At 48.1% G+C, this 13,456-nt stretch overlaps 1 protein-coding gene across 2 annotated transcripts in view; it reads right to left on the reverse strand.

The window, feature by feature from the left end:
- The window catches only part of LOC123727807 (oxysterol-binding protein-related protein 3), a 159,164-nt gene that overhangs the window by 66,642 nt on the left and 79,066 nt on the right, over positions 1-13,456 (reverse strand). For both annotated transcript variants that reach the window (XM_082959615.1, XM_082959614.1), the window contains exon 3: positions 1-80. This exon is cut by the window's left edge and continues 37 nt beyond it. In XM_082959615.1, the coding sequence (XP_082815741.1) occupies positions 1-80 (80 nt within the window). The remainder of the gene's footprint in view (positions 81-13,456) is intronic.

Here is a 13,456-nt window from a genome sequence, read left to right on the forward strand (position 1 = left end):
AGCATGTATCCATCCTGCTTCTGGGGCTCCTGGACATTACTGTGTCCTCCACGCAGCCCCTCTACAATCTCCCAACTGTCCTGTAGACACACAACAAGGTTACACACAGCCCCTCTACAATCTACCAACTGTCCTGTAAACACACAACAAGGTTACACACAGCCCCTCTACAATCTACCAACTGTCCTGTAGACACACAACAAGGTTACACACAGCCCCTCTACAATCTACCAACTGTCCTGTAGACACACAACAAGGTTACACACAGCCCCTCTACAATCTACCAACTGTCCTGTAAACACACAACAAGGTTACACACAGCCCCTCTACAATCTACCAACTGTCCTGTAAACACACAACAAGGTTACACACAGCCCCTCTACAATCTACCAACTGTCCTGTAGACACACAACAAGGTTACACACAGCCCCTCTACAATCTCCCAACTGTCCTGTAGACACACAACAAGGTTACACACAGCCCCTCTACAATCTACCAACTGTCCTGTAGACACACAACAAGGTTACACACAGCCCCTCTACAATCTACCAACTGTCCTGTAAACACACAACAAGGTTACACACAGCCCCTCTACAATCTACCAACTGTCCTGTAAACACACAACAAGGTTACACACAGCCCCTCTACAATCTACCAACTGTCCTGTAAACACACAACAAGGTTACACACAGCCCCTCTACAATCTACCAACTGTCCTGTAGACACACAACAAGGTTACACACAGCCCCTCTACAATCTCCCAACTGTCCTGTAAACACACAACAAGGTTACACACAGCCCCTCTACAATCTACCAACTGTCCTGTAAACACACAACAAGGTTACACACAGCCCCTCTACAATCTACCAACTGTCCTGTAGACACACAACAAGGTTACACACAGCTCCTCTACAATCTACCAACTGTCCTGTAAACACACAACAAGGTTACACACAGCCCCTCTACAATCTACCAACTGTCCTGTAAACACACAACAAGGTTACACACAGCCCCTCTACAATCTACCAACTGTCCTGTAAACACACAACAAGGTTACACACAGCCCCTCTACAATCTACCAACTGTCCTGTAGACACACAACAAGGTTACACACAGCCCCTCTACAATCTACCAACTGTCCTGTAGACACACAACAAGGTTACACACAGCCCCTCTACAATCTACCAACTGTCCTGTAAACACACAACAAGGTTACACACAGCCCCTCTACAATCTCCCAACTGTCCTGTAGACACACAACAAGGTTACACACAGCCCCTCTACAATCTACCAACTGTCCTGTAAACACACAACAAGGTTACACACAGCTCCTCTACAATCTACCAACTGTCCTGTAAACACACAACAAGGTTACACACAGCCCCTCTACAATCTCCCAACTGTCCTGTAGACACACAAGGTTACACACAGCCCCTCTACAATCTCCCAACTGTCCTGTAAACACACAACAAGGTTACACACAGCCCCTCTACAATCTCCCAACTGTCCTGTAAACACACAACAAGGTTACACACAGCCCCTCTACAATCTACCAACTGTCCTGTAGACACACAACAAGGTTACACACAGCCCCTCTACAATCTCCCAACTGTCCTGTAGACACACAACAAGGTTACACACAGCCCCTCTACAATCTACCAACTGTCCTGTAAACACACAACAAGGTTACACACAGCCCCTCTACAATCTACCAACTGTCCTGTAAACACACAAGGTTACACACAGCCCCTCTACAATCTACCAACTGTCCTGTAGACACACAACAAGGTTACACACAGCCCCTCTACAATCTCCCAACTGTCCTGTAGACACACAACAAGGTTACACACAGCCCCTCTACAATCTACCAACTGTCCTGTAAACACACAACAAGGTTACACACAGCCCCTCTACAATCTACCAACTGTCCTGTAAACACACAAGGTTACACACAGCCCCTCTACAATCTACCAACTGTCCTGTAGACACACAACAAGGTTACACACAGCCCCTCTACAATCTCCCAACTGTCCTGTAAACACACAACAAGGTTACACACAGCCCCTCTACAATCTACCAACTGTCCTGTAAACACACAACAAGGTTACACACAGCCCCTCTACAATCTACCAACTGTCCTGTAAACACACAACAAGGTTACACACAGCCCCTCTACAATCTACCAACTGTCCTGTAGACACACAACAAGGTTACACACAGCCCCTCTACAATCTACCAACTGTCCTGTAGACACACAACAAGGTTACACACAGCCCCTCTACAATCTACCAACTGTCCTGTAAACACACAACAAGGTTACACACAGCCCCTCTACAATCTACCAACTGTCCTGTAAACACACAACAAGGTTACACACAGCCCCTCTACAATCTACCAACTGTCCTGTAGACACACAACAAGGTTACACACAGCCCCTCTACAATCTCCCAACTGTCCTGTAAACACACAACAAGGTTACACACAGCCCCTCTACAATCTACCAACTGTCCTGTAAACACACAACAAGGTTACACACAGCCCCTCTACAATCTACCAACTGTCCTGTAGACACACAACAAGGTTACACACAGCCCCTCTACAATCTCCCAACTGTCCTGTAGACACACAACAAGGTTACACACAGCCCCTCTACAATCTACCAACTGTCCTGTAAACACACAACAAGGTTACACACAGCCCAGCTACAATCTACCAACTGTCCTGTAAACACACAACAAGGTTACACACAGCCCCTCTACAATCTACCAACTGTCCTGTAGACACACAACAAGGTTACACACAGCCCCTCTACAATCTCCCAACTGTCCTGTAAACACACAACAAGGTTACACACAGCCCCTCTACAATCTACCAACTGTCCTGTAAACACACAACAAGGTTACACACAGCCCCTCTACAATCTACCAACTGTCCTGTAGACACACAACAAGGTTACACACAGCCCCTCTACAATCTCCCAACTGTCCTGTAGACACACAACAAGGTTACACACAGCCCCTCTACAATCTACCAACTGTCCTGTAGACACACAACAAGGTTACACACAGCCCCTCTACAATCTACCAACTGTCCTGTAAACACACAACAAGGTTACACACAGCCCCTCTACAATCTACCAACTGTCCTGTAAACACACAACAAGGTTACACACAGCCCCTCTACAATCTACCAACTGTCCTGTAAACACACAACAAGGTTACACACAGCCCCTCTACAATCTACCAACTGTCCTGTAGACACACAACAAGGTTACACACAGCCCCTCTACAATCTCCCAACTGTCCTGTAAACACACAACAAGGTTACACACAGCCCCTCTACAATCTACCAACTGTCCTGTAAACACACAACAAGGTTACACACAGCCCCTCTACAATCTACCAACTGTCCTGTAGACACACAACAAGGTTACACACAGCCCCTCTACAATCTCCCAACTGTCCTGTAGACACACAACAAGGTTACACACAGCCCCTCTACAATCTCCCAACTGTCCTGTAGACACACAACAAGGTTACACACAGCCCCTCTACAATCTACCAACTGTCCTGTAAACACACAACAAGGTTACACACAGCCCCTCTACAATCTACCAACTGTCCTGTAGACACACAACAAGGTTACACACAGCCCCTCTACAATCTACCAACTGTCCTGTAAACACACAACAAGGTTACACACAGCCCCTCTACAATCTACCAACTGTCCTGTAGACACACAACAAGGTTACACACAGCTCCTCTACAATCTACCAACTGTCCTGTAAACACACAACAAGGTTACACACAGCCCCTCTACAATCTACCAACTGTCCTGTAAACACACAACAAGGTTACACACAGCCCCTCTACAATCTACCAACTGTCCTGTAAACACACAACAAGGTTACACACAGCCCCTCTACAATCTACCAACTGTCCTGTAGACACACAACAAGGTTACACACAGCCCCTCTACAATCTACCAACTGTCCTGTAGACACACAACAAGGTTACACACAGCCCCTCTACAATCTACCAACTGTCCTGTAAACACACAACAAGGTTACACACAGCCCCTCTACAATCTCCCAACTGTCCTGTAGACACACAACAAGGTTACACACAGCCCCTCTACAATCTACCAACTGTCCTGTAAACACACAACAAGGTTACACACAGCTCCTCTACAATCTACCAACTGTCCTGTAGACACACAACAAGGTTACACACAGCCCCTCTACAATCTCCCAACTGTCCTGTAGACACACAACAAGGTTACACACAGCCCCTCTACAATCTACCAACTGTCCTGTAAACACACAACAAGGTTACACACAGCCCCTCTACAATCTACCAACTGTCCTGTAGACACACAACAAGGTTACACACAGCCCCTCTACAATCTACCAACTGTCCTGTAGACACACAACAAGGTTACACACAGCCCCTCTACAATCTACCAACTGTCCTGTAAACACACAACAAGGTTACACACAGCCCCTCTACAATCTACCAACTGTCCTGTAAACACACAACAAGGTTACACACAGCCCCTCTACAATCTCCCAACTGTCCTGTAAACACACAACAAGGTTACACACAGCCCCTCTACAATCTACCAACTGTCCTGTAAACACACAACAAGGTTACACACAGCCCCTCCACAATCTACCAACTGTCCTGTAAACACACAACAAGGTTACACACAGCCCCTCTACAATCTACCAACTGTCCTGTAAACACACAACAAGTTTACACACAGCCCCTCTACAATCTACCAACTGTCCTGTAAACACACAACAAGGTTACACACAGCCCCTCTACAATCTACCAACTGTCCTGTAGACACACAACAAGGTTACACACAGCCCCTCTACAATCTACCAACTGTCCTGTAGACACACAACAAGGTTACACACAGACCCTCTACAATCTACCAACTGTCCTGTGAACACACAACAAGGTTACACACAGCCCCTCTACAATCTACCAACTGTCCTGTAGACACACAACAAGGTTACACACAGCCCCTCTACAATCTACCAACTGTCCTGTAGACACACAACAAGGTTACACACAGCCCCTCTACAATCTACCAACTGTCCTGTAAACACACAACAAGGGTACACACAGCCCCTCTACAATCTACCAACTGTCCTGTAGACACACAACAAGGTTACACACAGCCCCTCTACAATCTACCAACTGTCCTGTAAACACACAACAAGGTTACACACAGCTCCTCTACAATCTACCAACTGTCCTGTAGACACACAACAAGGTTACACACAGCCCCTCTACAATCTCCCAACTGTCCTGTAAACACACAACAAGGTTACACACAGCCCCTCTACAATCTACCAACTGTCCTGTAGACACACAACAAGGTTACACACAGCCCCTCTACAATCTACCAACTGTCCTGTAAACACACAACAATGTTACACACAGCCCCTCCACAATCTACCAACTGTCCTGTAGACACACAACAAGGTTACACACAGCCCCTCCACAATCTACCAACTGTCCTGTAAACACACAACAAGGTTACACACAGCTCCTCTACAATCTACCAACTGTCCTGTAAACACACAACAAGGTTACACACAGCTCCTCTACAATCTACCAACTGTCCTGTAGACACACAACAAGGTTACACACAGCCCCTCCACAATCTACCAACTGTCCTGTAGACACACAACAAGGTTACACACAGCCCCTCTACAATCTACCAACTGTCCTGTAAACACACAACAAGGTTACACACAGCCCCTCTACAATCTACCAACTGTCCTGTAAACACACAACAAGGTTACACACAGCCCCTCTACAATCTACCAACTGTCCTGTAAACACACAACAAGGTTACACACAGCCCCTCTACAATCTACCAACTGTCCTGTAAACACACAACAAGGTTACACACAGCCCCTCTACAATCTACCAACTGTCCTGTAGACACACAACAAGGTTACACACAGCTCCTCTACAATCTACCAACTGTCCTGTAAACACACAACAAGGTTACACACAGCCCCTCTACAATCTCCCAACTGTCCTGTAGACACACAACAAGGTTACACACAGCCCCTCTACAATCTACCAACTGTCCTGTAGACACACAACAAGGTTACACACAGCCCCTCTACAATCTACCAACTGTCCTGTAAACACACAACAAGGTTACACACAGCCCCTCTACAATCTACCAACTGTCCTGTAGACACACAACAAGGTTACACACAGCCCCTCTACAATCTACCAACTGTCCTGTAAACACACAACAAGGTTACACACAGCCCCTCTACAATCTACCAACTGTCCTGTAGACACACAACAAGGTTACACACAGCTCCTCTACAATCTACCAACTGTCCTGTAAACACACAACAAGGTTACACACAGCCCCTCTACAATCTACCAACTGTCCTGTAGACACACAACAAGGTTACACACAGCTCCTCTACAATCTACCAACTGTCCTGTAAACACACAACAAGGTTACACACAGCCCCTCTACAATCTACCAACTGTCCTGTAAACACACACAAGGTTACACACAGCCCCTCTACAATCTACCAACTGTCCTGTAGACACACAACAAGGTTACACACAGCCCCTCTACAATCTACCAACTGTCCTGTAGACACACAACAAGGTTACACACAGCCCCTCTACAATCTACCAACTGTCCTGTAAACACACACAAGGTTACACACAGCCCCTCTACAATCTACCAACTGTCCTGTAGACACACAACAAGGTTACACACAGCCCCTCTACAATCTACCAACTGTCCTGTAGACACACAACAAGGTTACACACAGCCCCTCTACAATCTCCCAACTGTCCTGTAAACACACAACAAGGTTACACACAGCCCCTCTACAATCTCCCAACTGTCCTGTAGACACACAACAAGGTTACACACAGCCCCTCTACAATCTACCAACTGTCCTGTAGACACACAACAAGGTTACACACAGCCCCTCTACAATCTACCAACTGTCCTGTAGACACACAACAAGGTTACACACAGCCCCTCTACAATCTACCAACTGTCCTGTAGACACACAACAAGGTTACACACAGCCCCTCTACAATCTACCAACTGTCCTGTAGACACACAACAAGGTTACACACAGCCCCTCTAGAATCTACCAACTGTCCTGTAAACACACAACAAGGTTACACACAGCCCCTCTACAATCTACCAACTGTCCTGTAGACACACAACAAGGTTACACACAGCCCCTCTACAATCTACCAACTGTCCTGTAGACACACAACAAGGTTACACACAGCCCCTCTACAATCTACCAACTGTCCTGTAAACACACAACAAGGTTACACACAGCCCCTCCACAATCTACCAACTGTCCTGTAAACACACAACAAGGTTACACACAGCCCCTCTACAATCTATCAACTGTCCTGTAAACACACAACAAGGTTACACACAGCCCCTCTACAATCTACCAACTGTCCTGTAAACACACAACAAGGTTACACACAGCCCCTCTAGAATCTACCAACTGTCCTGTAAACACACAACAAGGTTACACACAGCCCCTCTACAATCTACCAACTGTCCTGTAAACACACAACAAGGTTACACACAGCTCCTCTACAATCTACCAACTGTCCTGTAAACACACAACAAGGGTAGATTATTTTGTTTATATACTGTCTGTGTCCCATATGGCATCCTATTCCCTATATAATGCACTAATTTTCAACTAGGGCCCATAGGTATCTGGTCAAATGTAGTACACTACTAGGAAATAGGATGCCATTTGGGACAAAGCCCTAGTATAAACTGACTAGCCAGTTTACAATAGTGTTTAATAAACAGACTGTTCCGTTTCCCACAGAGACCAGTCAGAATGTCAGGAAGGGGTGGTGACCTCTGTAAGAGAGAGAGAGAGAGAAAGAGATGAGGAAGAGAGAGCGAGAGAGAGAGAGACATATGAGGAAGATAGAGCAAGAGAGAGAGAGAGAGAGAGAGAGAGAGACATATGAGGAAGATAGAGCGAGAGAGAGAGAGCGAGAGAGAGAGAGATAGAGAGAGAGAAAGAGAGATGAGGGAGAGAGAGAGATGAGGGAGAGAGAGCGAGAGAGAGAGATGAGAGAGAGAGAGAGAGAGAGAGAGAGAGAGAGATGCAGAGAGCTGTGGGTTGGCAGCGCACTACATTGCTGCCTGCCATAAGTTGAGGGACAGTGTCTGACAGATCAACCTGCACATGTCCTCTACTGTATGCGTATTGTTATTGTTCAATGTATGGTTATTTTGACCCTTGGTTATTGTTGTTACTGTTGTCCCGTTGACAATTTTGATTCTTATTATTTTCATATTGTAAATATCCAAAGTAAGCTTTGGCAATATGTACATTGTTACGTCATGCCAATAAAGCAAATTGAATTGAATTGAATTGAATTGAATTGAGAGAGAGATGAGGAAGAGGGGGAGAGAGAGATGAGCAAGAGGGGGAGAGATATGAGGAAGAGAGAGACAGTGAGAGAGAGAGAGAGAGAGAGAGAGTGAGAGAGACAGCAGGAGACAGACGAGATAGGAGTGGTTGTTTGAGTTTCTGTCTCTCTCTCTCTCTCAAGTGCTGATCACAACAGTAGTTAAGCACGCACCCTCATCACACACACACACACACACACACACACACACACACACACACACACACACACACGTGCAGTACATTGTGTAATATACCGATGGTCCCTAACTAGCTCCATAGGGATATCCAAAGTGAAACCACATTTACCACCGGCATTACAATCGGGGCGCGTGTAGCTGCACTCCGAATTGCTGAGTACTTGTGTGCTGCCAGCTGTGGGCATGTGGTCAGGTTTGAAATAAACCCAACCTTCATTTACGTTGTGACATACTCAAGTACAAAACTCAATTTTGGACGAGACTGACTTTATGACAAAAATTATCCTAAAGTAGTTATACAATGTAATCAATTCTGACTGCAGAATAAACGTTTCTGACAAATACTGATACCACATAAGTAGTTTTTTAGGGGAAGGAGGTCTCTTTAAGGGAGAGAGGGCTCTATAAGGGAGGGAAGGAGGTCTTTAAGGGAGAGAGGGCTCTATAAGGGAGGGAAGGAGGTCTTTAAGGGAGGGAAGTCTTTAAGGGAGAGAGGGCTATATAAGGGAGAGAGGGAGGTCTTTAAGGGAGGGAGGGAGGTCTTTAAGGGAGGGAGGTCTTTAAGGGAGAGAGGGCTCTTTAAGGGAGGGAGGGAGGTCTTTAAGGGAGAGAGGGCTCTTTAAGGGAGGGAAGGAGGTCTTTAAGGGAGGGAAGTCTTTAAGGGAGAGAGGGCTATATAAGGGAGAGAGGGAAGTCTTTAAGGGAGGGAGGGCTATATAAGGGAGAGAGGGAAGTCTTTAAGGGAGGGAAGGAGGTCTTTAAGGGAGAGAGGGCTCTTTAAGGGAGGGAGGGCTATATAAGAGAGGGAGGGAAGTCTTTAAGGGAGGGAAGGAGGTCTTTAAGGGAGGGAAGGAGGTCTTTAAGGGAGAGAGGGAGGTCTTTAAGGGAGGGAGGGCTATATAAGGGGGAGAGGGAAGTCTTTAAGGGAGGGAGGGCTCTATAAGGGAGGGAGGGAGGTCTTTAAGGGAGGGAGGGAGGTCTTTAAGGGAGGGAGGTCTTTAAGGGAGAGAGGGCTCTTTAAGGGAGGGAGGGAGGTCTTTAAGGGAGAGAGGGCTCTTTAAGGGAGGGAAGGAGGTCTTTAAGGGAGGGAAGTCTTTAAGGGAGAGAGGGCTATATAAGGGAGAGAGGGAAGTCTTTAAGGGAGGGAGGGCTATATAAGGGAGAGAGGGAAGTCTTTAAGGGAGGGAAGGAGGTCTTTAAGGGAGAGAGGGCTCTTTAAGGGAGGGAGGGCTATATAAGAGAGGGAGGGAAGTCTTTAAGGGAGGGAAGGAGGTCTTTAAGGGAGGGAAGGAGGTCTTTAAGGGAGAGAGGGAGGTCTTTAAGGGAGGGAGGGCTATATAAGGGGGAGAGGGAAGTCTTTAAGGGAGGGAGGGCTCTATAAGGGAGGGAGGGAGGTCTTTAAGGGAGGGAGGGAGGTCTTTAAGGGAGGGAGGGCTATATAAGGGGGAGAGGGAAGTCTTTAAGGGAGGGAGGGCTCTATAAGGGAGAGAGGGAAGTCTTTAAGGGAGGGAGGGAGGGAGGGCTATATAAGGGGGAGAGGGAAGTCTTTAAGGGAGGGAGGGCTCTATAAGGGAGGGAGGGAAGTCTTTAAGGGAGGGAGGGCTCTATAAGGGAGGGAGGGAAGTCTTTAAGGGAGGGAGGGCTCTATAAGGGAGAGAGGGAAGTCTTTAAGGGAGGGAGGGAGGGAGGGCTATATAAGGGGGAGAGGGAAGTCTTTAAGGGAGGGAGGGCTATATAAGGGAGGGAGGGAAGTCTTTAAGGGAGGGAGGGCTCTATAAGGGAGGGAGGGAAGTCTTTAAGGGAGGGAGGTCTTTAAGGGAGGGAGGGATATATAAGGGAGGGAGGGAAGTCTTTAAGGGAGGGAGGGAAGTCTTTAAGGGAGGGAGGGCTCTATAAGGGAGAGAGGGAGGTCTTTAAGGGAGGGAGGGCTCTATAAGGGAGAGAGGGAGGTCTTTAAGGGAGAGAGGGCTCTATAAGGGAGAGAGGGAAGTCTTTAAGGGAGGGAGGGCTCTATAAGGGAGAGAGGGAGGTCTTTAAGGGAGGGAGGGCTCTATAAGGGAGAGAGGGAAGTCTTTAAGGGAGGGAGGGCTATATAAGGGAGAGAGGGAAGTCTTTAAGGGAGGGAGGGCTCTATAAGGGAGAGAGGGAGGTCTTTAAGGGAGGGAGGGCTCTATAAGGGAGAGAGGGAAGTCTTTAAGGGAGGGAGGGCTCTATAAGGGAGAGAGGGAGATCTTTAAGGGAGGGAGGGCTCTATAAGGGAGAGAGGGAGGTCTTTAAGGGAGGGAGGGAGGTCTTTAAGGGAGGGAGGGCTCTATAAGGGAGAGAGGGAAGTCTTTAAGGGAGAGAGGGAGGGCTCTATAAGGGAGAGAGGGAGGTCTTTAAGGGAGGGAGGGCTCTATAAGGGAGAGAGGGAAGTCTTTAAGGGAGGGAGGGCTATATAAGGGAGAGAGGGAAGTCTTTAAGGGAGGGAGGGCTATATAAGGGAGAGAGGGAGGTCTTTAAGGGAGGGAGGGAGGTCTTTAAGGGAGGGAGGGCTCTATAAGGGAGAGAGGGAAGTCTTTAAGGGAGGGAGGGCTATATAAGGGAGAGAGGGAAGTCTTTAAGGGAGGGAAGGCTATATAAGGGAGAGAGGGAAGTCTTTAAGGGAGGGAGGGCTATATAAGGGAGAGAGGGAAGTCTTTAAGGGAGGGAGGGCTATATAAGGGAGAGAGGGAGGTCTTTAAGGGAGGGAGGGAGGTCTTTAAGGGAGGGAGGGCTCTATAAGGGAGAGAGGGAAGTCTTTAAGGGAGGGAGGGCTATATAAGGGAGAGAGGGAAGTCTTTAAGGGAGGGAGGGCTCTATAAGGGAGGGAGGGAAGTCTTTAAGGGAGGGAGGGCTATATAAGGGAGGGAGGGAAGTCTTTAAGGGAGGGAGGGCTCTATAAGGGAGGGAGGGAAGTCTTTAAGGGAGAGAGGGAGGTCTTTAAGGGAGAGAGGGAAGTCTTTAAGGGAGGGAGGGCTCTATAAGGGAGAGAGGGAAGTCTTTAAGGGAGGGAGGGCTCTATAAGGGAGAGAGTGAAGTCTTTAAGGGAGGGAGGGCTCTATAAGGGAGAGAGGGAGATCTTTAAGGGAGGGAGGGCTCTATAAGGGAGAGAGGGAGGTCTTTAAGGGAGGGAGGGAGGTCTTTAAGGGAGGGAGGGCTCTATAAGGGAGAGAGGGAAGTCTTTAAGGGAGAGAGGGAGGGCTCTATAAGGGAGAGAGGGAGGTCTTTAAGGGAGGGAGGGCTCTATAAGGGAGAGAGGGAAGTCTTTAAGGGAGGGAGGGCTATATAAGGGAGAGAGGGAAGTCTTTAAGGGAGGGAGGGCTATATAAGGGAGAGAGGGAGGTCTTTAAGGGAGGGAGGGAGGTCTTTAAGGGAGGGAGGGCTCTATAAGGGAGAGAGGGAAGTCTTTAAGGGAGGGAGGGCTATATAAGGGAGAGAGGGAAGTCTTTAAGGGAGGGAAGGCTATATAAGGGAGAGAGGGAAGTCTTTAAGGGAGGGAGGGCTATATAAGGGAGAGAGGGAAGTCTTTAAGGGAGGGAGGGCTATATAAGGGAGAGAGGGAGGTCTTTAAGGGAGGGAGGGAGGTCTTTAAGGGAGGGAGGGCTCTATAAGGGAGAGAGGGAAGTCTTTAAGGGAGGGAGGGCTATATAAGGGAGAGAGGGAAGTCTTTAAGGGAGGGAGGGCTCTATAAGGGAGGGAGGGAAGTCTTTAAGGGAGGGAGGGCTATATAAGGGAGGGAGGGAAGTCTTTAAGGGAGGGAGGGCTCTATAAGGGAGGGAGGGAAGTCTTTAAGGGAGAGAGGGAGGTCTTTAAGGGAGAGAGGGAAGTCTTTAAGGGAGGGAGGGCTCTATAAGGGAGAGAGGGAAGTCTTTAAGGGAGGGAGGGCTCTATAAGGGAGAGAGTGAAGTCTTTAAGGGAGAGAGGGAGGTCTTTAAGGGAGAGAGGGAAGTCTTTAAGGGAGGGAGGGAAGTCTTTAAGGGAGAGAGGGAAGTCTTTAAGGGAGGGAGGGCTCTATAAGGGAGGGAGGTAAGTATTTAAGGGAGGGAGGGCTCTATAAGGGAGGGAGGTAAGTATTTAAGGGAGAGAGGGAGGTCTTTAAGGGAGAGAGGGAAGTCTTTAAGGGAGGGAGGGCTCTATAAGGGAGAGAGGGAAGTCTTTAAGGGAGGGAGGGCTCTATAAGGGAGAGAGGGAAGTCTTTAAGGGAGGGAGGGCTATATAAGGGAGAGAGGGAGGTCTTTAAGGGAGGGAGGGCTCTATAAGGGAGGGAGGGAAGTCTTTAAGGGAGGGAGGGCTCTATAAGGGAGAGAGAGAAGTCTTTAAGGGAGGCAGGGCTCTGTAAGGGAGAGAGGGAGGTCTTTAAGGGAGGGAAGGAGGTCTTTAAGGGAGGGAGGGCTCTATAAGGGAGAGAGGGAAGTCTTTAAGGGAGGGAGGGCTCTATAAGGGAGAGAGGGAGGTCTTTGAGGGAGGGAGGGCTCTATAAGGGAGGGAGGGAGGTCTTTGAGGGAGGGAGGGCTCTATAAGGGAGGGAGGGAAGTCTTTAAGGGAGGGAGGGCTCTATAAGGGAGAGGGGGAAGTCTTTAAGGGAGGGAGGGCTATATAAGGGAGAGAGGGAGGTCTTTAAGGGAGGGAGGGAAGTCTTTAAGGGAGGGAGGGCTCTATAAGGGAGAGAGGGAAGTCTTTAAGGGAGAGAGGGAGGTCTTTAAGGGAGAGAAGGAAGTCTTTAAGGGAGGGAGGGCTATATAAGAGAGGGAGGGAAGTCTTTAAG

The sequence above is a fragment of the Salmo salar genome, chromosome 02 (genome assembly GCF_965601325.2).
Source record: "Salmo salar chromosome 02, fSalSal1, whole genome shotgun sequence".
Taxonomy (NCBI): domain Eukaryota; kingdom Metazoa; phylum Chordata; class Actinopteri; order Salmoniformes; family Salmonidae; genus Salmo; species Salmo salar.